Raw genomic sequence first — 24,624 nt, 5'->3', positions numbered from 1 at the left:
ACAAAGATTCCTGTGGCTATCGAATGTTAAACATTTTCTAAATCCGATTAATTCATACTCCCATACGTTTAAACGCATTGTTTACCCTTAAAAATATAAATATTACTCCAAGAAATACAGAAAATGTATTTATCTACATGTTTGGTACATTGAAATCAAAACCAGCATGCCTTTTTTTCCCAGAATTTTTTTTTCATTAATTTGGCTTTTGATCAGTTATGTTCCAAGAGATTTTGAAGCGGATTTTATAATTATACTAGCTGTTGGGGTGGCGCTTCGCGCCACCCCAACACCTAGTTGGTGGGGCGCTTCGCCCCCCCCCCAAGCCCCCACGCGCGCGTAAGTCGTTACGCGCCATATTAGTTACGCGCCATTGTAGTTGTGTCCCTGTGTCCCGCCTGTGAATAGAGATATATATATATATATATATATATATATATATATATATATATATATATATATATATATATATATATATATATATATATATATATATATATATATATATATATATATATATGTGTGTGTGTGTGTGTTTTTAACTACGTAAAACATGCGAATATATAACATTCTTCGCTGTCCCATTGTCTATGCATATAAATAGATTGTCAGGTTTACTGACTCTTGAACATGCAACATATAATTGTCCATTGGAAAAACAATCCGTATTCAGATCTATACCTCATTATTCTAATGATGTGTCCCTGTGTCCCGGTCGTCATTTATATTCCCTGTGTCTCGGTCGTCATTTGTGTCCCGGTGTCCCAGTTTGTAATTTCTCTTTGAGTGTCCTGGTCGTCATTTATATTCCCTGTGTCCCGGTGTCCCGGTCGTCATTTGTGTCCCGGTGTCCCGGTCTGTAATTTCTATTCGAACAATCCCTGTGTCCCGGTCGTCATTTATATTTCCTGTGTCCCGGTCGTGATTCGTGTCCGGGTGTCCCAGTCTGTAATTTCTCTTTGAGGTTCCCGGTCGTCATTTATATTCCCTGTGTCCCGGTATGTAATTTCATCAGTTGACAAACATGACGTCAGTCGACAAACAACTTCATGACGCATACAGCTCAATCCTTAAAATGACGTCAGTCGACAAACATGACGTCAGTTGACACACAAACATGACGTCACTCGACACACACACACACACACAGACAACTTATTTATATATATATATATACTAGCTGTTGGGGTGGCGCTTCGCGCCACCCCAACACCTAGTTGGTGGGGGCGCTTCGCGCCCCCCCCAAGCCCCCCCCGCGCGCGTAAGTCGTTACGCGCCATAATAGTTACGCGCCATTGTAGTTGTGTCCCTATGTCCCACCTGTGAATATAGATATATATATATATATGGTTTTAACTACGTAAAACTTGCGAATATACAACATTCTTTGCTGTCCCATTGTCTTTGCATATAAATAGATTGTCAGGTTTACCGACTCTTGAACATGCAACATATAATGGTCCATGGGAAAACAATCTGTATTCAGATCTATACCTCATGATTCTAATGATTGCCCTTGAGCTTTGTTGATGGTGATTGCTAATCGACCATTCCCTGTCCCGGTGTCCCGGTCGTCATTTACATCCCCCTGTTTCCCCCGGTGTCCCCGTTGTAGTTGTGTCCCTGTGTCCCGGTCGTCATTTATATTCCTGTGTCCCGGGTCCCGGTCATCATTTGTATCTCGGTGTCCCGGTCTGTATATACATTCGTTTTTTAGTTTTGTTTTTCTCCTTTATTTTTTTCCTTTTTTTTTCTTTTTTAGCTTATTTAGATTTTTAGATTTTTTAGTTTTTTTTATTAGTTTTTAGTTTTTATTTCTTTTTAGTTTTTTTGTCCCGGTCGTCATTTATATCCCCCTGTTTCCCCCGGTGTCCCCGTTGTAGTTGTGTCCCTGTGTCCCGGTCGTTATTTATATTCCCTGTGTCCCGGTCGTCATTTGTATCCCGGTGTACATGTCCTGGTCGCTTTCTCTTTGAGTGTCGTCATTTATTAGTTTTTTCCTTTTTTTTTAGTTTTTTATTGGTTTTTACCTTTATTTTAGCTTATTTTTCAGTTTTTTCCTTTTTTTTAGTTTTTTTTTATTTTTTATTTTTTTTATTTTTTATTTTTTTTAGTTTTTTACCTTTTTTTAGTTTTTTTAGTTTTTTAGCTTTTTTACTTTTTTTATTAGTTTTTAGTTTTTTTTTGTAGTTTTTGCCTTTTTTTAGTTTTTTCACTTTTTTTTTTAGTTTTTTATTGGTTTTTACCTTTATAGTTTTTTTAGTTTTTTAGCTTTTTTATTTTTTTTATTAGTTTTTAGTTTTTTTTGTAGTTTTTGCCTTTTTTTAGTTTTTTCAGTTTTGACGTCACCTAATCCAGTTTTTTCAGGTGACGTCACCTGACACATCCATCCATCCATCCACAGACAGACAACTTATTTTTATATATATAGATATATATATATATATATATATATATATATATATATATATATATATATAGATTTTTTCTGTTATTCCAATGACAACCAAGCTCTACAATATCTTCAAAAAATGTTTTTAAATGGAATGAGGAATGTTGGCTATTCTGATATTTTCATACAGACACGCGTTGCTGGGAAAGGATGAATGACTCTTTAATATTTATATTGGAAAGGAAATCAAGATTCATTTAACATCTGGCTACACAAGCCATGGAAAGTAATGCCTAGAGGGATAAGTACAATAATTGAAGATTTTTGGGTAGAAATTTTTTTCTTTTTAACAGTCCATCCAAGCGAAAATAAAGAAGTGATTTTCTGATTCTCCAATTTTTTCTTCATTTATATAAGGTTTTCAAATTGTCAATTAAAGATATGAAATGCAAAACCAAATCAGCCTGGATAACTTTTATCAAACAGTTCGTGGTAACAAACTGTAGTAAGGAGCGACCCGGCTCAATAGTAAATGAAACTCTAAAAAACGGAATTTTGATGCTAAAAATCAAAAGAATCGAATTTTCATGCTCATTTTAAATATATAAGTTTGATGAAATTTAGTCTTTGTCATCAAAAGTTACGAGCCTGAGAAAATTTGCCTTATTTTGGAAAATAGGGGAAAACACCCCCTAAAAGTCATAGAATATTAACGAAAATCCAACTATCGCATTCAGCGTATCAGAGAACCGTGTAGCGAAAATTTCAAGCTCCTATCTACAAAAATGTGGAATTTCATATTTTTTGCCAGAAGACAGATCACGGGTGCGTGTTTATTTGTTTTTTTTCGTAGTTTTTTCCCCATGGGTCATCGGATCGACCAGGTGGTCCTAGAATGTCGCAAGAGGGCTCATTCTAACGAAAATGAAAAGTTCTAGTGCCATTTTAAGTGACCAAAAAATTACAGGGCATCTAGGCCCCCTCCCACGCTAATTTTTTTCCCAAAGTCAACGGATCAAAATTTTGAGATAGCCATTTTGTTCCGCATAGTCAAAAACCATAATAACTATGTCTTTGGGGATGACTTACTCTTCCACAGTCCTTGGGGGAGGGGCTTCAAGTTACAAACTTTGACCAGTGTTTACATACAGTAATGGTTATTGGGAAGTGTACAGACGTTTTCAGGGGGATTTTTTTGGTTTGGGGGTGGGGCTGAGGAGAGGGGGCTATGTGGGACAATCTTTTCTTAAAGGAATATGTCACGGGGGAAGAGATTCAATGAAAAGGACGCCGGATTTTCTAGCATTACTATAAAAAAAAAACAATGAAAAAATAAACATGAAAAAGTTTTTTCAATTGAAAGTAAGGAGTAGCATTAAAACTTAAAACGAACAGAGATTATTACGAATATGATGGTTCTAAAAATACTTTAGCATAAAGAGCGAGGTATTTAGGAGGAGATAAATACCTCACTCTTTATGCTAAAGTATTTTTAGTAATTTCAACTATTTATTCTACGGCCTTTCTGATTCAGGGGTCATTCTTAAAGAATTTGGACAAAACTTAAGATTTAGTGTAAAGACCGAGGTATTAACGAGGGGACAAACCCCCTCATATACATAATAAAAATATAAGAATATAAAAGTTTGTTACGTAAGTTAATTTCCTTAAGTTACGTATATTTTTTACTAATAAAATCGTTCGTTAAAAATTAAAAGTTCTAGTTGCCCTTTTAAGTAACCGAAAAATTGGAGGGCAGCTAGGCCTCCTTCCCCACCCCTTATTTCTCAAAATCGTCTGATCAAAACTAAGAGAAAGCCATTTAGCCAAAAAAAGAATTAATATACAAATTTCATTTTAATAATTTATGTGGGGAGAGCCAAAATCAAACATGCATTAATTCAAAAACATTCAGAAATTAAATAAAAGAAAACTAATTTTTGTAACTGAAAGTAAGGAGCGACATTAAAACTTAAAACGAACAGAAATTACTCCGTATATGAAATGGGTTGCCCCCTCCGCAATTCCTCACTCTTTACGCTAAAGTTTGACTGTTTGCCACAATTCTACTTTTTAAAACAATTAAAAACTTTAGCGTAAAGAGCAAGGGATTGCGGATGGGACAACCCATTTCATATACGAAGTAATTCCTGTTCGTTTTAAGTTTTAATGTCGCTCCTTACTTTCAGTTAAAAAAACTAGTTTTTTTTTTTTATTTAATCCTTCAAGAATTGAATGCTCATGAACAACAAAGTATTAACCAAGCAGTTCTAAGAAAGAAATCGCACTCTGAGTTTAAGTGATAACGGCTGACCATTAAAAAAATATTTGTAAAACTCAAGTTCTAATTTCCGAAAAAAAAAGGAAAACAGTAAAAATAATTGTGTCATGCAATGTACACATTTCGTCTACAAATGACTCTTCAAATACTTTATCAATTTTGTTCTAAATCAAGACGGAGGGGGGGGGGTAAATATAGTTTCGGGAGTAGAAAGAAGCTCAGGTTGTGTAGCCAAGACCCCACTGACGGAAGAAATTTTAGCCAATAGGGGTCATATATAGTATACCTCTATTAGTGTTTTTTCGGTAAGTTTGATTCAGATTTGTCTGGTCATTCTGTTCTTTACCTCTCTGACCTTTACCCTATATTCAAGTAAAAATCAGTTATTGTATTTCAAATCAGCTATTGTAAATTTTCGCTTTATGTCCCTCTTTGGTATAGGAATAAGAAAACAATAAAGAATTTTCACCAGCCAAATATGATTGATAAACGGACTAATCAACACAATAGGCTGTCAGATACGGTGTATCAGTGCTTATCGCTTTAACATGTTGTGATTTCCCATTTTTTACTCTTTTTCTTGATGTACTCAGCTATTTAGCTTTTTGATATATCTTGGTAATAAATAAATATTACTATTGTATTTTAATATTATTGTTATTAATATACTCATTAACCCCCCTGTGTTTAGAAAAAAAAACTTAGAAGGTATGTTTTCAAGCAATAATGAAAATCAAACTGAAAATAGTTTAAACCAGAATCTGTAAAATAATGGGTGCTTAAATACCAACAAAGTAGACCAAAATATTTTAGCTCGAACCCGCACAAAGATCATTTTATGCTTTCATTAAAATTGTCAGCCCTAAGTAACCAGGAAATTAAACAGTTTTTAGATACTATGATGCAAGTGAAGGCAATGAACACGGAACGAAGCGAGGGGTTCGATGACTGAATACGTCAGCCATGTGAATATTCCGTTGAAATAAACAGTTCAAATTTGGGTATACCTATTTTCTGGTCTGGTCGAAATTAAATTTAAATGTGCTACTAGATGGCCAAAAAAGAAACATATCAACTAGAAATTTCTAGTCTCTTAAATTACATAGAATCTGAACTTATCTTTGGCTGCTACAAGCATAGCTTATATGTACATGGAATATTTAAACATAATTTAATTACTGATAGAAGACTAGTGCAATTTCGGGACACATCGTCAGATATAGAATACTTAGAATATCCATTAGATTACTTAGAGTAATCGCGGATAGAATTCCTCAATAAATTATTTTCGCGGATTTTTTTTTTTTTTTTTTTTGCAAGAAAAAATTCAAGAATCGTCTAATGCGTAGGGGTCCATAAGCCTATGCTACGCAACTAAATGCAGGTCAAAGTAGTTATTAATACTAAACCTCCAGGTATACTTTGGTTTTAATGTAAAAGAAGAAATCCTGTCCCGCAAGAGTTTCGCCATTCCAAACTGTGTTGGTAGAGAGAGAGATAAAACAAAAGAAGAAGAAACCTCGGCTTTCACATAGAATCCGGAACTTGTCTCTTGTTTAGAGGAGATTGAAGCGAAAATCTGATTGTGACAGGAAATCTAATTATTTATTCTTTCTGGCAACTGGAGTAAATACATTTTGAATCGGAAGGAAACACTGCAGAGGAAAATGTTTTTTTTTTTTTTTTTTTTTTTTTTTTTTTTTTTTTTTTTTTTTTTTTTTTTTTTTTTTTTTTTTAAGCGAATAAAATTCAAATGTTTCTTGAATCATGGGTACACTAACAGGATCACTATGAGTTTTTTGCTAAGGCAAAAAAATAGGTCTGCTTTACGTGTGCTGAATTTATAGAGAAAATACATTGTTTTGTTCTAACAAAGGTTCAATTTTCCAGAAGAAATTAGACAGAAAGATTACCCAACTGTTACGCCCTTTAAATTACAATATAGGTATTTTTATAGATATAGCACGCGTAAAATAACAATACTACTACTACGGCTATTAAGGCTAAGGGAATTGCAAAGGAATGTTGCAGAGACTAGATCCAAACATACTACTTGCATGCAGATTTGTAAAAGAACATATCAGCTATATTTCAGGAATAGAAAAGGATATTAAAATGAAGCTTTTAGGGCATTACGATGCGGAATGTTCGTTTGAACATAAGGCAACATGTTCATACAGTTACTGCTAGTGCTACTGCTACAACTACTACTACTGTTACAACTACTAATAATACTACTACTTCTACTACTACCCCTACTATGACTACAAGATCAAAAAATTATAAACCAATCAAATGTTTTGAACCTAAAACCTCAAATAACCCAAAATACGAAAATAACCGATATGGCTTCTGAATGCCTTTAGCATGAAATGGTGTGTACAATGTGGTAACTGTAAAATAAACTATGACATAAGAGCAAGACATAAGAGCATTAACTAGCAGGCTAGCATAAGCTGCTGCTAGTATATGGTGTCATGAAAAGGTACTAATGGAATATATGGAAATTTTGATACACCTTTGCGGACAAATAAAACTTTTTAAAAAGAATCGATTTCAACAAAAAAAGCACTGATTGTACATCATTAGAAAATAAAAATAAAAAATGTTTGAACCTAAATCTCTTAGTACCAAGGTCCCCCTAAAATCATCAAAGGTCTATTCCTACCTAAAACAACAATTTTCTAAAACTTTTCTTTTACTCGTTTAAAAATTATGAAGCTTTAGATCTGTATCAAATTTTCCTCAGCGTTTCAACATTAAAATGAGAAAATAAGCAATCGAAACATGTGAGTTAAAAATGATACTTTTCATCTGTAGAAATTCATATATTCTTTTAAATGCAACCGTTGATTCTTAAAGATAACTACATTTTGGAAGGAAATCTAAACCTTTTTAGCCTGTTTGGTGCTATCTGTTTTTTGGCTTATTTTTCCCCTATGTTGCTTTTTTTTATTCCGCGTCCCCTACTAACAAAAGTAGATAACTACATTCTTGCATATACACGGATTTTTTATAAAAATCGAACTACCACTTTTTTTTTTTTAAAGTATATGGTTGCGTAAACACTATCAACTTAACCTATAAAAAAAAAATCACATTTCATTTTCATTGTCCTTGGTACATACTTCGCCTTTTCGAAATTTAGTGGAACCTTCTTTAAGATTAAATCTATTTATATTATCGTTTGTAAGTTACACCATCGCTTGGCGTCATGCACTTTCTATGTCTTTTTATTTTGCAAAACATAGTGAAAAGTCCTATCAAGAACTATTTTTGTAATTTTTTTTCCAAGACCAGACCACTCTGATTGAATGGTGCATATTTCAATAACGTAATTAATTTAGAAATAGCGAGCATAATTCATTTGAGGAGTAAAGTATTGAATATTAAAAACAATGTAGCCACAGACTATAAGCATAAAGCAATACCGTAATTCTATATAGAATAAGGTAAAGAGACGTAAACACCTTTTCATCAGCCTAAAAAAGAAAATCAGTCGCTTCAGAACTATATTCTCAGTGCTGTCACTTGCTCTCAATGCTATCGCGGAACTATCACCCACTGTTTTTTTTTCTGGGTGGAAAGAGTCTGAAAGAAAATCTGCATCCATTTCTATGGCAGGGTTTCCTAGTTTGCGGTTGAGATAGTTTATTTTTCAAGCTGTTGCATAACAACGCTAAGAGTAAACGTTGTGAACACAATAAAACATCGAAAAACTCGTAATACACAAAATTTATCACTGATCAGAAAGCATAGAATAACATAATTCAATTTTCCTGTTTTTCCTTATTAAAAAAATTATCTGATGCTACATTGCCACATTCTACTATTATTTTTCCTAAGACTGTTTGATACAACGTAACAGACAGCAGATTTTTTTTCTTATAGTTTCGAGTATAGTTTACCCTTTTATAGGGATACTTGGTTCTACGAAATCCTATAAACAAGGTGGGATGGAGGAGTGTTTTCTGTGTGTCTTCAATAGGCGACCTAGAACTAGAACAAATTTGTTGCAGTAAATTGATTCCCTATTATCCATGCCCTTTCTTGGTTCTTTCTACAATTGGCTTTAGCAAAAATATACAAATTTCACCAACAGAAAATTTTCGCATACTTTAAAAATTCCAACCCTTTATCTCTTAATTAATTTTCTAGTACTTATTGGTCTTATTCTGACCATAGACGCTTTTGAGGTAAAAGACTATTTGATACCAATAACCAGTTAACTACGAAACAACTGTTTCCCCAGTGATAGTGGGAACCTCACTGGATAAAAAAAACGTTATAGCCACTTCCCTAGCAACAATAAGCTAGCGACTTGTTACTATTTCTAGAACGTAAAAATATGTTACTACTGACTACTAACAAATCATTACAGTGGAAAGCGGCTCGAAATCAACACAGCAGAGCCATGTCAGTTTCTTGGCTATGCTTCCCGCAAGAGTCGCCACCCCTCAAGGAAGAAGACGCTTGTGCAGGGAGTATATATAAAAGTTCCGAAGTGTTCAGGCAATGTTCCATTCACTACGTCGTATACTGTCCACCTCTGGCACAAATAAGGATTGTGTTAAAATAAAAGCAAAAACATTACCTGCTCTGAGAGAGAAACAACTGTAGATTTTGCAGGTCTTTCCTTTAATGCGCTTTCCAATGTTCTGCAATAAGTAGCCGCTAATGCAAGTACTGCAGAAAGACGTTCCGAGAGAAGTTGTAGCTGCATTTTAAGAGATCCACTTTCAGGATCATCTGACTCGGCAAACAATTGCTCTGTAGCTTCACGAAGAGAAGCAACTCTCGGCTCACATCGTTCCACTTCATTCATCACCTCCTATAAACAACATATATTTTTGCATAGCGAGGTACAAATCTTTAAGAAAAGGTTGGACTTTCCATATTAATAAAGCTCAACCTTCAAATAAATGTTTGTGAAGAGGTAGCTTTTTACGAGTAGGACAAGGCAATGGGGCAGCAGTCGCTCTCGTTAAATGAACAAAAATAGATAGGATATTTACCAATTAATGGCCAAATCTTTTATTTGTTTCTTTTATTTAACGGAAATTGGCCAAAAGTATATCAATATTGTAATACGGTATGATAATTTATCAACAAAATACCCTATTCCTAAGTCTTAACTGCTCCATGGATAGACTAAATGGTTCATATTCAATACTTTCCTATTTTAGGTGAAGGGACAGGGGGTGGATGGTTGATGTTTTGTCTGTCCTTTATTTTTCAATTTAAGACAATATAAATCATTCAATGATCAATGATCAGTCAATGATATATTTCTGTGATCCTACTTGGAAAAAATACAAAGAAAATATTTAGCAAGAAATTAGAAGCTATCTTCAGAGAGATACACAAATTATTACCCCACAAGGCAAAGAAAGAACTTGCCTGAAACTTTGACAACTGCTTCTTCAGTATAGACGGCTTGGCAGTTAGGTCCAGCGGTTCTATGGATTTGATGTCCGATTCAGTTTTGTCAAGCCAAATCAGAAGAGCTTTGACAATGTCTCTAAATTCTTTGTTCTGAAAAAAGAAACCTTAAATAAGGGAGGGACAGCAAGAAGACAGCAAGAATATATATATATATATATACATATATATATATATATATATATATATATATATATATATATATATATATATATATATATATATATATATATATATATATATATATATATATTGCTTTTATTAACGTATCGGAACATTGATGTCACACAATCGACGGAGCTCACTAAAGGCACATTTGAGGGTACTTCACAGCAATCATTTTCTCTATTATTTCAATATGGATTACAGATATGGTGTTTCTACTACATATTGAGATACCTTGCATTTCTTGTACCCCCAAAAAATATAATTGATGCATATTTAAAACTACAAAATTTAGCACTAAAATCTTGCTTCCTTACCCCGATAGCACATTTAAGATCAAAGTTTTACTAGCAAAAAAAGAAACCTTAAATAAGGGAGGGACAGCAAGAAGACAGCAAGAATATATATATATATATATATATATATATATATATATATATATATATATATATATATATATATATATATATATATATATATATATTGCTTTTATTAACGTATCGGAACATTTGATGTCACACAACCGACGGAGCTCACTAAAGGCACATTTGAGGGTACTTCACAGCAATCATTTTCTCTATTATTTCAATATGGATTACAGATATGGTGTTTCTACTACATATTGAGATACCTTGCATTTCTTGTACCCCCAAAAAATATAATTGATATATATTTAAAACTACAAAATTTAGCACTAAAATCTTGCTTCCTTACCCCGATAGCACATTTAAGATCAAAGTTTTACTAGCAAAAAAAGAAACCTTAAATAAGGGAGGGACAGCAAGAAGACAGCAAGACAGCAAGAATATATATATATATATATATATATATATATATATATATATATATATATTGCTTTTATTAACGTATCGGAACATTTGATGTCACACAACCGACGGAGCTCACTAAAGGCACATTTGAGGGTACTTCACAGCAATCATTTTCTCTATTATTTCAATATGGATTACAGATATGGTGTTTCTACTACATATTGAGATACCTTGCATTTCTTGTACCCCCAAAAAATATAATTGATGCATATTTAAAACTACAAAATTTAGCACTAAAATCTTGCTTCCTTACCCCGATAGCACATTTAAGATCAAAGTTTTACTAGCAAATGGAACTATCTCACTTGTCGCGAATATTTCTTTAGCACGAAGGGAATAAGATAATATTTGATTGCAAGGAAGGTCTCCAAAAATCACCAGGCAAACAACTCTCAATTGCTGGACAACGATGACACATAAAAAAATCATCTGCGTTTCCTAAGAATATATGAACGAAAAAGAGCCATACTTTGAGGCGTTTTCTCTTCTTTTTTTTTTCAACCCGACATTATTTGAGCTTCAATCCATGCAAATATGAATTTTTTCAGCATTGTGGTAGATAGAAATGTATGACATGGAAATGGCAAGAAAACACACTATAGCTTTGTTAGTAATTTTATGTAATTTTCCAATTGTCCTTTAGTTTTAATACCCATCGTATCTACTGATTGAAGATAAGGATTACACACGAAACAATCAAGCGCAACGACAGAGGATACTTTCCTCATTTAAAAAAATCCAAAAAAGGAAACATCATTAGAGACAATGAGTCCCTTTGGGAGCTATAAGCTTCACAAAACTTTCTTTGGATATTTTGCAGAGCCTAACCATAGGTTTAATAGCTTAAGAAATATATCAGAAAATGATAGGCCCTTTCTTTTTTCTTTTACAGAGAATAGCTCCGAATTAAAAAGAAAATCCCTGAATAGAATTTTCAACAAAAAAGGAGTTTCTGTGTTGACAGTTTGCTCCCGACACGTGCTCAGGAACTTATTGCACACGACGAGGGATGGAGAGACAATTTGAAAAAAAAAAAAAAAAAAAAAAAAAAAACAACTGTAAATTGTAATCAAATACAGAAAAAATAAATTTCAGTGGATGTCCCGATTCTGAGGAAGTCCCTCCAGTGTACGCACATAGTATGTTCTGTAGGTGAACTCTCTCTGTCAAGTTTTAATACTCTTCATAAGATTCCATACATCTAATCAGAAATCAAAATAGATTAAAAGGGCAAATCAGGAATATATTACAGGATGGACCGGATTAAATGTATAACGAGTATCCAAACCCAATTCAATTTACCAGACGAGCAGATGACCTTTTTGAGGGACAGAGGATTTATTTCAATTATAACTTATCTAATAGTAAGGGAACAGAAACTATACGGTTTCAAACATACAACTTTTTTTGACAAAAAGTGCGGAAAAGGAGTTCAAATTAAGGAGGAATTTTACTACAACGGTGCAAATTCTAGATCGAGATTTTCCAAATCTTCTCCAAACTCAATCAGTTTCAGCATACTCTTAATAGACAAACTTTTTGGCCTTCAAACTGAGACTTCAACGCATAAATTGAGGATTCCCTAAAGAACATATCCAAATGAACTACTATTATTAAAACCAAACTCAAGCGTAAAAAAAGGGAAGAGGGTAATTTAAGTTGGGACAAAACATATATCTCGAGTTTAAATCTACCTGTAACAGAGTTTTCTGGAGCCGTTCCTGCAGAAGGCGGGCATCAGCACAGACGACATCCCATCTGGCGTTTAGTTTTCCAAGCCCTTCGTTCAGTTGGTTAACATTGGCTTTCATGGAAAATGGAGCATGCTCTTTTAGATGAGTACCGACAATATTCAAACTGACAATTAAGCTTTTATGGCTATCCAAGTCAAGTAGCAATTCCTATAATGAAAAAAGTCGGCATCTATAGAAGTGATTGCTCTTAAAGTTAAGTGACTAACAACGAATCTTTCATTTTAGGTTATCGTTTGGTAGAAGTTTTTTTTTGCAAGTGAAGGCATAATGTATTGAATGTATTGTTTATTTATATTTTTTTATTTTCTGTTTAAATTGTTTTCTGTTAACTTCGTGTGTCATTCGTTTGTATGCTTTCCCCTTTTTCCTTTTATTATCTTTTCATGCTCCATTGTGTGAAATTTCATGTCTAGTTGTAATGGGCAATAAAATTATTTATTTATTTATTTATAATAGCTACGCTAGGCCTTAAGGTTTTAGTAAAAATTTATTGTCATAGTTTTAGACATTTCACGTAAACGATTTTAATTTTTACCGTCTAATCATCTATATTCATTGATCTTGTTTAATAAAACGAACGGTATTTATCAAAATTAAAAAAAAAATAATATGTTTTGTTAATAGGGTCAAAACAACTTTTTTGAAAAGTCCCGTCAAGAGTTGCAGCAACTGTAACCCATGGGAGGGACAAACTACAAAGTAAGGAACAGTCATTTGGATCGGACTTGCCCCTAACATATCCCTAAACGCTGAACTAAAGCCTAACTACTACTTTGCTTAGATTCAACAACACATTCTACATGTGACAATGTTTTGGGATCCTTTTAACACTGCTCCTTCATGGACAGGTATGGTCCCCCAAAGATACTACTAGGTTTTCCCGAAAAGGGAACTATATACTTACTTCTCGCCAAATTTGACTGAAATACAAATTCCTGCTGTTAGATATTTTGAGGAAACAATTCACCCCCCCCCTCCAGGTTGGATTCGATGTGGGCTGAAAAAGGGCATCACTAGGACACTAGCCTCCTTACCTCCCGGCTTGGTTGATATTTGACAATAACAATCGCTTTTAGGTTATGCTAAGACAAAGAACAAGAAACCAAGCGGATTTTGTTCACCGTCACAATAAGAAATTGTTTGATGGTCGTATATTTAAGATCATATATTTTAGGAGCCTCCAATAGCTACTGAAATATCTTGGCCAGGATATTTACTTATCTTTTTCTTACGTAAGCGAGATCTACAATTTTTATCTCAAAAATGATTTTTTTTTTGTCACTTTATCTGAAGATTTTCATTAAGTTTAATAGCATTTTTTTTAGAAAAGAACTACTGAAGAATCTCTATTCATTTTCAAACTGGGTTTATAAGAAGACTTAAAAGGGATTCAATAACAGTTTAGAAAGAATGTTGCTACTGGGGCAAAGTTTCTCATTACTAGTTTCAAAACATGTTTACATTGGTGACTTGGGAGATCAAACATCACATTGGTTTATAATTCCATTTCTCAGGGAACCAATTGCCAAGAAAAAAGAAAATACAGCAATTAAAAATTTGTTATTCAGACATCTTGAGCTAGCCACTACGAAATTTCACCCTACTCAACGTAAAAGACGTATATTAATAATTAGTGAGTGTTTTATATATTAGCTCGACACTTTCGCTTATTTCTGCATTCTAACGTGTTTCTTATATAGCAATTGGAGGCTATCCTCACTAATCCTATAGGTTAAATTTATAAGAAAAGAATGAGCAAGCTTGTTTGAGAGATAAATTTTTCACTAGCCATAATCATGATTGTAACTTAAGTTATATATGATGCGCGAATCTAATTACACAAAATTGCCTTTGTAGACCCACGTTATTCACTTTGGATAACATCATAGCCCAGGCAGTATATTAGACACACGTCGTTGTTCTTTAGTAAAAAGCATTCAAAAGGATATAACTACAGACGTGTGTCATCTTTTTGCTAAACCTTTCTAATAATTACTAAAACCTTAATAATCCTCTTATCCGGTAATACTTAAAATGAAATTAAAATATAAAAACGGGTAAAAATGGTGAGTAGCATAGTGAACTTTGAAAGAATAACGAGAAATTTTGTTAAACAAATACAAATAAATGTCTAAATATTCCGCTTTCATATCCACAAGCCACTATCAACTGAAAAAAAATTGAGACATATAACTAAATTTAAAATTAGCAAATACTAGAATATAACATAAAAAAGAGAAAGACACACAAACCCTATATAAAGAAAAAGGAAAACAAAAGAAACTCTCATATGATAAACTATGGCTGTTGTTTTTAAAACCAATCCAAGATGGCAGAAAAATATACGAACATGGCAGGGAAACTGCAACATTATATTCATATTAGAAAAAAACCAGGAATACACACAAAACAATATAGCGCTATCCCTACCTCATGCATGTTTTATTATTTCAATATCGGATTGGTTTTAAATAAAAATAACCACGACATATCATATGTGAGCTTCTTTCGTTTTTCTTTGTATAGATAGTGTTTGCCTGTTTTTCTCAGCTTTATATCTTATTTAACAGAATATGGTTTTTTTTCTCTCTTTTTCTCCTGTTGTTAAATGCCTCTGGATTTAAGACCAGAATACTTAAGACATTTATACAAGACAGAATACTCAAAAGGTATTTAGTTGTTTTCGTGGTACACTTTCTTGACTAAACGATTTACTCATTTTGTATTTTCATTTCATTTGAAGTTTAAATGGAAAGGTAATACTGTCAAAGAAATAAAGTACTTTTTATATTAGGCTAACACTACTATATTAGGCCATTTCTAATTAACACATACTTTTTCTAAAAGAAAAAATATAAAACATACTATTTTCTTGTTTACCCTAAGAAGCGAAACATGAAAAACGAAAAAAAATGTATGTCTGCGCTTCGCAGGGGAGTATTAACCTGGTTGACAAAAATAACATGATGTTTTTTTTACGTGTCTCAAGGCAGACTCAGATTGGTGTGTCACAAAGTCAGGGACGAAGACTACACTGCTTCCACTATCCCAAAACTCTTTAGTGTTTCTCAGAATTTCTCCTGAAAAAAATTAGGTTTTTCAAAATCGTCCCGAAAATTAATATCAATGAAAATTAAGGACATGCATTTTGCGTAACCGTTTTTATTTACGAGCGTTAATTTTAGGAGATTTTGTAGCACCCTATTTTCTCTCAGGACAATCCATGAAAACCTAAAAAAACGCAGATAGGCGAAACACTATATAGGAAGAATGAGTTTTCCCATCGAGAAGCACCTACAACTTCCTTTGCAAATGCAATCGCGCGAGCGAATAAGGGTAACCTTGTGTCAAGATACAGCTTTGTTAAACTAACAAACGATACTTTTTATAACTGTCAATCTCATTTTATATTCTAGGTTGCTTACTCTTTGGTCTTGTATGGCATCTTCGAGGTGTTCCATTGTGCTAAAACTATCTTTGGAACTCTGTTCTAATCGACTCTCAGCTACTTCAATCCATCTTTCTAGTCTCCACATGTCATGCTCATGTTGTTTCCATGTTCGCCTTGAAGAGAAAAGAAATACTTAAAAAAAAAGAAAAAAACAAAGTAAAGGAACTTCCCTTAAGATACCCGTAGTATCTCTTCAAAAACCTCAAGACTCAAAATTAAATATTATCAAACATTCTTATTTTATCATAGGTAGCGCAATAGCGCTGCATAAGTAAAGAACGATATTGGCACAAGGTATTATTTTTTTTTTTTTTTTTTTTTTGTCTTAGACCAGGGCACTTCGTATCGAAGGAGTTGTCGTGAAAACTTCAAAAGGCCCCATTCGATTGGAAATTAAAACGGCTAGCGCCTTTTTTAATTGTCGAAAGTGCTTGAAGGGCGACCAACCCCCTCCCACACCAACCCTTTCCCCAAACACATCCAATCAAAATTTTGAAATATCCAAATTTGTTCAACGTAGTTGAAAGCTCCGGAAATTATGTCTTTGAGGATGACAACCCTCCCGCAACCCTCAGGGCGAAGGTTGTAAAAGGAGCATATAGGTTTTTTTTATAGAAAGCGTTGTTGTAGAAACTTCGAAAGGGCTCATTCGATTGGAAATTCAGAGAGCTAGTGTCTCTTTTGATAACTGAAAGTAATCAGAGGGCGAATCCCCCCCCCTCGCGCCTTTTATTTCTCCAAACACTTCCGATCAAATTTTGACATAGCCATTTTTTCAATGTAGTTGAGAAGTCTGTAACTCATGTGTTTGAATACGAAAACATCCCACAAGCCTCATGACAAGGGTTGTATACCCTTGGGGCCATATAAGGTTTTTATAGAAAGCGTTGTCGTAGAAAGCTCGAAGAGGGCTCATTCGATTCGAGATTGAGAGGACTATTGCCTTTGCAATCAGTTGAAAGTGATCAGAGGGTAAATGGCCCCCACCCCCACCACGCACATCATTTCCTAAAACAATTCCTATCAAAATTTTGAGATAGCCATTTTGTTCAATGTAGTTGAAAATTCCGCAAATTATGTCTTTGAGGAAGACAAATCCCTCCAGCCCTCAGGGCAAGGGTTATAAGTTATGCCCTGGGGGCATATAAGGTTTTTTGCAGAAAGCTTGGTCATATAAACTTCGGAGGGGGCTCATTGGATTGGTAATCAGAAGCTCTAGTGCCATTTTAAGAGTCAAAGTGATCAGAGGGCAGCTACCTCCCCCCCCCACACACACACAAACTCCAAGTACCACTACTGCTACTACTAATAACTCATATACTACTACTACTCACAGTCGTAGTATTGTCCCGAAATGTATCTAATAGAAATTTTGCGATAGTTATTTTATTCAAAATAGTCTAAATATCATATAACAAGGCTTTTGGGATTGAAATAAGCCTAGAGCCTGATGGCAAGGGTTGTAAGTTATGCCCTGGGAGCATTTCAGGTTTTTATGAAAGGGATGGTTGTATAAATTTCAGAGGAGGCTCATTTGATTGAAAATGGGAAGTTCTAGTTCCCTTTTAAGAATCAAAAGTGATGGAAGGCAGCAAGCCCCCCCCCAGCTAACCCCCTTCACCAAATTAATCTGATTAAAATTGTTAGATAGCAATTTTACTACTATTAACTCCTCTCTTACTGCTACTAGTATAACTGCTAATGCTACTAATACTACTAATAAATCTAAGGGTATTAAGGCGAAGATTATTGGCAATATTGTAACCCTACTGAAATAAATCGAAACATGGTGCTCGCTTAGGTTGTCAAGAGGACGCATCAGCAATGCTTCAGAACCGGATGATGGCGTTAAGTTAAAAAAAAAAAAAAAAAAAAAAACTTTTCATGTATTGAAGGGGATGTTGAAAAAAAGGTGTTATGTGCATACTGCTACTAATACTACTACTGCTATTACAATTATTGCTACTACACAAGCTAAGGGTATTAAGGTAAAGCTTTCAAGGAATATTTAGGCGGATACTGAGCTAAATCAACTTGAATTGTGATCATATAGATTGTCAATAGGGTGACAAAGCAATATCACAATAACGGCTTGCAATGGTACTACTTCTACGGTTACTGTGACTACTGACACTAAAGGGCTTTAAGCTCAAACGTTTAGAGGGAGTTTCAATTAAATGAAAAAACTATAGGCATGCAACATTAAAAGGGCATATAAGCAATATCATAGACAGTACTGCTCTATCATAGAAAGTAATATCATTGATATTTTAACGAATCTAACTTGGTAGGAAATTCAAAGTCTTAGTACCCTTTTTATGAGTTAAAAGTGATTGAAGGGCAATCAGCCCACCTCTTTGGCTTATAATTTTCCAAACACTTTCAATCAAAATCTAAAATAACTATTTTGTTCAGCGTAGCTGAACGGTCTTATAGCTGTATCTCTTGGGCTATTGCGTAGGTCAACCCTCCACAGTTATGCAATTTGCCCATTATGTTTAAAAACAAATGTTGCCTTAAGATTAAATCAAAAGGCACTGTGTTAATGCTAATTCCCAATAAGACATCTCAGCACTATCCCAAGGACGACTGAGGGTATTATGTTTAAACTTTCAGGGCTACTTCTGTTACTACTTTTGCTCTTAAAATTTAACCAAATCAAAAAAGGTTAAGTGTATCCAAGCTGTAAAAGACAGAGTAGACATTCTTTTTGCGAATGGCATCGGGTTTTCTATTTCAGGTCAACTAGAAGAGGTATGAAACTGAATTAAACACTGCTATTTGTGTCCAGATTTTTAAAAGGGTGTATGTCATCATACAAATAGCAGGTCAAACTATAAAGCCTTAAAAAAACCGAAATGATTTAAACTATTGTTTTCTCTTTCCCTGAAAAGACTATATCAATATAAAATGAAGAGAAATTAATTAAAATAGACTTTTATGTATCGATGCTGAATTGTGGTAGTTTTACGCTTGGTAGATTATTTGATTCAATTTTTGCTTAATTTTGGTTGGAGTTCTTTACTTTTTTTGAAAAGAGAGGATCGTGGTCTTAAAAGTGAGAATCTTTGAAATATGAATCGTTAGAATGAAGCTTGATCAGTAAAAACATCGTTACAAAATTTACTAAAGACTAAGAAGAGTAAATTACATATATTTTAAATTTAAATAAAAATCTCAAAATATACTAGAAATTTGTTTTCCTAGTATCCCGGATAGCTGAAATATTTTAAGAATGAAATTCAAAGCAAAGGGGCGGTTAGGAAATAAAATCATAATAGAATATTAATAAACTCGTCATGACAACCACACACTTTCAATTTTAGCGTGACAAAAAATTCGACATTTCCAGGTAGCAGGACAAAAAAAATACTCTGAAAATAAAAGCAATTTTTGAGGTTTCTGTTCCATTTTCTTGTCTTTGATCCGTCAATTATTAAACACAATCATTCCTAATGGCTTGATTTATCGTGCAACGAAACTAACTAGTGGTTGGAAGCATCAATAGGAATAAAGTGAACAAAAAAAAGGTGCTGTAGGTAGAAAGTAAGATTAATGTCTCAAAAGAAAGTCATTAAATCTCAGAAGACATTTATAGTGCCCTACCCAAACAGTATGGGTAGCTCACAAGAGTGGAAACCGGCACTAGCGTCGACAAAAAATATCCACGCCATCTTGCGTTTAACGACACTAGGCATTTTTAGTATATTAATAAGAACAATTAGTTTGATTTGTCTAGTCGGCAAAATTAGTTTAGTAATAAGTGTCTAATCTCAGTTCCTGACAGGAAAATGATTACAAATTATGAAAAAAATGCCAAGCGTCAACAAACGCTAGATGGCGTTGATGGCTATTTTTGCCGACACTACTGCCAGTTTCCACGCTTATCAGTTACCCATACTCTTTATTCCTACCATTATAAAAGTATGTAAGCCCTAATCATTTTTAAGAAAATTGAAACAGTCAAGAAACTTATAATGCGAATCTGTCTTCCAACTCCTAGTATCCTGTTGCTTGAGTCATAGCCTTGACTCGATTTGGTCTGAATGATTATTGAAGCGAATCAGAGATTGTGTAGAGAATGCGATAGAAAGAACAGTCGACTCTAAATTTTCCAAACAGAAAAGTGTATTTTTTAGGGCAAAAAAATGGTTGCTTACGTGTTGCACTGTGGGCATGAACTCTTGTCAATTGCCTCACTTTGTATTTTCTTAGATTTAAGCTTCTTCTTCTTCTTAGTTTTTCTTTGAATTCCATTAGATGGCGAAATGGACGGAGTGACATCACTGTCTGAAGGATGGTCAGAAGCCAAGCCAATACTACATAAAAGCATGCATTTGAAAATAAAATAAATCATAAAACAGTGCAATCATGCAAGTACGCAGGAATTCATTGGAAGTGGGGATATTTCGGGTAGGGAGTCAAATCTGTTAAATTTACAAAAAAAAGAGTTAAACACGAATTTAATATCAAATATAAATACTAATACAAAAAAATAGTAAGGAGAACACAAGGTTTAGCTAAGAGCTGTGATGACTAAAAAGTTTAAAGAGGCATTAACAAGGTTTTAACAATCATCTTCAAATATGTTTCACTTCCTGTTTTAGTAAGAAAGGATTATAAAAACACAAAAAGCATTTATATTTGCTACATTCAAAAGTACACTGTTTAAAACCTTGTTTTAATCTTATCCTATTAAAGACTGACTTCCCATCAGGTTACAAAAAATATAAAAACTAAACTATTTCAACCATAAGTAAAGCATGTACTTAGGAAAAAACCGGTGCTACAAATTTCTTGCCTCTTCTCATCTCTTATTTTGTGTAATTGAAGGCATCGCCAATCCTGAATTTTTCCTCGTGAATTGGATGTTATGAAACATCCATTTTTTTCTGAAATGACGGGGGGGGGAGCTACAAAGAAAACTTTAAAACACATAAAAAAATTTATACGTAATTTTTTTTATGTTTTTACGAGCTGGAAAAAAATCCAGGGGGGAGGGTTCAAACCATCTAACCCACCCCCCCTGGATAAGACCTTGAAAACCATCAAGTATTTTTATTATTGAGCCATCCCAACAATAAGGCTCTTTTATACCCCACTTTTAGAGACCCTTTATTTTGATTTTGGCTTTAGAAAGCAGAAAGTCACTCCATTTCCCCTCACATCCTTACTTTTACGGCAATACCGATTTTGAATATACAATTTCGTCACCCGAACCGTAAAAACTATTTAACTGGTCTTAATACTTGCCCAGACTCCCTTTTTTGAAAGTTTGCAGTTTGCGCTTACCTAATTTCAGTTCTTTCCACGTTTGCAGTTTTAGCAACGACTTCTAGCTCACTAAATAGTTTCTCAAGTTTGAAAGCTTCAGTGATAAGCTTTTGATTTTCGTCGTACTCTCTACTGCTCATTTCTTGGGTCAATAGGTAATCAGTTAAGTACTTGGACAACCGGCTCATCTCCTCTCGGGAAATTTGACATGTGTTCACCAAATGACTCTGGAAAAGAAAGCAGGAAATATTTATCGTAAACTCTAAAATGATACTCAAAAATCCTGGTCTATTAAGCTATTATTAAGCCAAGATATTCTTAATAACTCGCTTGATTGATTTGGTTTAAACACGATGAGTACATCATAGATTATCAACATAGATTATCACATTTAAATTGCTTCAACTAACAACACAAATTTACTCTGAATGGTTTAGAATAGAACAAATTAATCTGGTCCTCGTTAGGATGAATGTCTACATGGGCAAATGCAAAGAGCAACAAATGCAAACTACAACAGCCAGACAAGCATTTTTTTTTTTTTTTTTTTTTTTTTTTTTTTTTTTTTTTTTTTTTTTTTTTTTTTGTATAATAGTAATATGTTAAAGGCGATGCATAAAATATTTCAAACTTAATGGGAGCCGTAAAAAACTTATGAGACATGTCTACAATGTCAATTCTAAGCTGACAGTATGAGTGTTAATTGATTTGGCCCCAAATAGCTTGAAAAAAGACAATTAAAAATATTCCGTGATAATTTTTTTCTTTTAATATTGATTGATAAAAAGTAGGCTGTAATACAGGTTGTCTCTTTGAAATCAAAACATGTAGAATAAATTTGCATATCATTTGCAAATATTTTCTGCAGTTCACACTTTGGAATCGCAACCGAGACATTTCGAGTGGAGTTGGCGTTTTTTAAACTTCTTCAAAAATGGACCAACTCGTGGACTGGACAGGTTTCATAAGCGTCGAGAAAATATTGTCAACATTCCACTTAACTGTAGCTTAATTGTGTCGCTTAAGTAGCTGAGATGTAACTGTTTTAATTGTCAGTTTTTCTCGTTTATTTTTTCCATTTTTATCTTCCTTTTTCTGTATTCTTGTACTCCTCTAAGTGTATTTTCTGTGTTTAAAGAGGCTTTGATTAAATTATCACTATTATTATCTTAAAAAACCAAATGTGAAACCAGAAAGTGTGATTTTCACCAGTTTCGTGATGCAATCTTCGAACCTCTATGCAAGGGTTTATACATGCTGTCTTTACAAAATATATTAAAGTCCTAAATTTATGAAATTCAGCCCCATATTTACATCTTAAATTATATAAACCTTATACATTAACTGCGCGTCCTTAATTTTACAAAATACATCAAATTCAGTATCAATAATATTTATTATAACGGTTTGTAGGTTTGAGCTCTAGATGAGCATTTGATAGCATTAAAAAAATTCATTTTAACTTGCAGGAAATAAATTCACTTCGAATTGATTTTGCTATCATATTGCTAAAATTATATTGCTGGATGTTTCATAAACATTGTGAGAGACAGAGGAAGAAAAAAAGGGAGGGAGAACGAGAGACAGATAGGGTGCTAGGTATTACCTTAAACGTGGTGCTACCTGTACTGTTTTCCAAAAATATACACGGAAATTAGCATTAGCTCTTATCTCATGTCTAATTTGTCTTGCTACAACTTCCCAGTGGCCTGCCAGATTTGGGAGGGGGGTAAACACAAGGAAGATATATGAGTGTTACCCATCCAGAAATGATATTTTTTTTTCAAGGTGAAGGACAGTGAAGAGCTGGTTAACGATCTTTTAATTCTCACCTAGGGTGAGACCTATCATGAAGAAGTGAAAATATTTTTCTTTTTTTATACAACTCTGAAAAGGCTATCCCTCTCAAAGTGACTATATGCCTTGGCCTTACTGTAATTAGACTTTTGAGTCTTTAATCATTTCGACTAAATTTTTCACTAGGACCGGACCGGATTTATTAATTATTATATTTATTTACTATTATTTTTTTTGGCATCATCTATGAGGAACTTCAACTTTTTTTTCGCAACTTTCGAAATTTTGTTCTGGTGCTTACACATTTCTGTTCATTTGAATCTGGGTAAAAGTTGCTATTCCTGATTCACCGTCAATTGAAAATGATTTCTACCTAACCAGACAATTTATTTTGCTGTATTTTTTTTTTTTTTTTGTTTAGCTTATTACAGGTCAAGGTTTGTTCTCGGCTAAATTGCAGTTACTGCTGCAACCATAGTAAATAGTATTTTACAACTCAGATATTAGCAAAGCATCTGAAAATAACATCAGCTTACCACTTCAGTAAATCCATGCTGTTGATCCGGTGAATCTAATGACTTTAAAGCTTGATTTAAATCATCCATTTTCTGTCTAAATTGTTGTGTGTATACCACTAATTGAGAAGCAACACATCGTCTTGTCTCAACCAAACTTGTTGAAGGTTCTTCTTCAGGCAATGGCACCGCGTAGGAAGAGACTATTGACTCAGGTAAATTGGTAGCTGCAACAGCAGCATAGCTTCTTTTTTCTTTGATTTTTGTAAAAGGGCCCACAGTTATACTTTGATTTCCTGACGATTGAGAGGGGTCAAACGTTATTCCAGATTCACTTTCAATAGGTGTCGATGTTCTTTGGACACACAAATTTTCAACAAGGTCTGGCACAGCAAGTAGTTCGGTGTGCTCGATCTAAAAGACAAATGTATGTTTGAAATAGCAAAATTTTAAAGATCTCTCTACTGAGGCCAAATAGTAAGTTACAGCTTGTAATTTCTATGGCAAAAAACTTTACTACAAAATCAAGCCTAGGAAATTGTGCATGGTTCATTTAAAAAAAGAAAGAAAAGATATTGCTAAAACTAAACAAAAGCCCATTAAAACTTATATTACTTAAAAACATAGTTTCTGTTTCCTTGCGCCGTCAATCATAAAACAGTTGATGCAGAAGGTTAATTATTGGTAATTAAATTTTACCTTTCATGGTAGACCCTGAAAGCA

General features: G+C 33.7%; 1 protein-coding gene across 1 annotated transcript in view; it reads right to left on the bottom strand.

Moving 5' to 3' along the window:
* The window catches only part of LOC136028707 (muscle-specific protein 300 kDa-like), a gene marked incomplete in the record, with an annotated part of 463,479 nt that overhangs the window by 18,254 nt on the left and 420,601 nt on the right, over positions 1-24,624 (bottom strand). Inside the window, 7 exon segments of the mRNA XM_065706609.1 lie at positions 9,268-9,504; positions 10,074-10,208; positions 12,805-13,011; positions 16,290-16,428; positions 20,476-20,634; positions 21,608-21,816; positions 23,923-24,315. Of these exon segments, the coding sequence (XP_065562681.1) occupies positions 9,268-9,504; positions 10,074-10,208; positions 12,805-13,011; positions 16,290-16,428; positions 20,476-20,634; positions 21,608-21,816; positions 23,923-24,315 (1,479 nt within the window).

The sequence above is a fragment of the Artemia franciscana genome, chromosome 1 (genome assembly GCF_032884065.1).
Source record: "Artemia franciscana chromosome 1, ASM3288406v1, whole genome shotgun sequence".
In the NCBI taxonomy this organism is placed as follows: domain Eukaryota; kingdom Metazoa; phylum Arthropoda; class Branchiopoda; order Anostraca; family Artemiidae; genus Artemia; species Artemia franciscana.
This window is presented reverse-complemented; position numbering and strand designations above follow the sequence as displayed.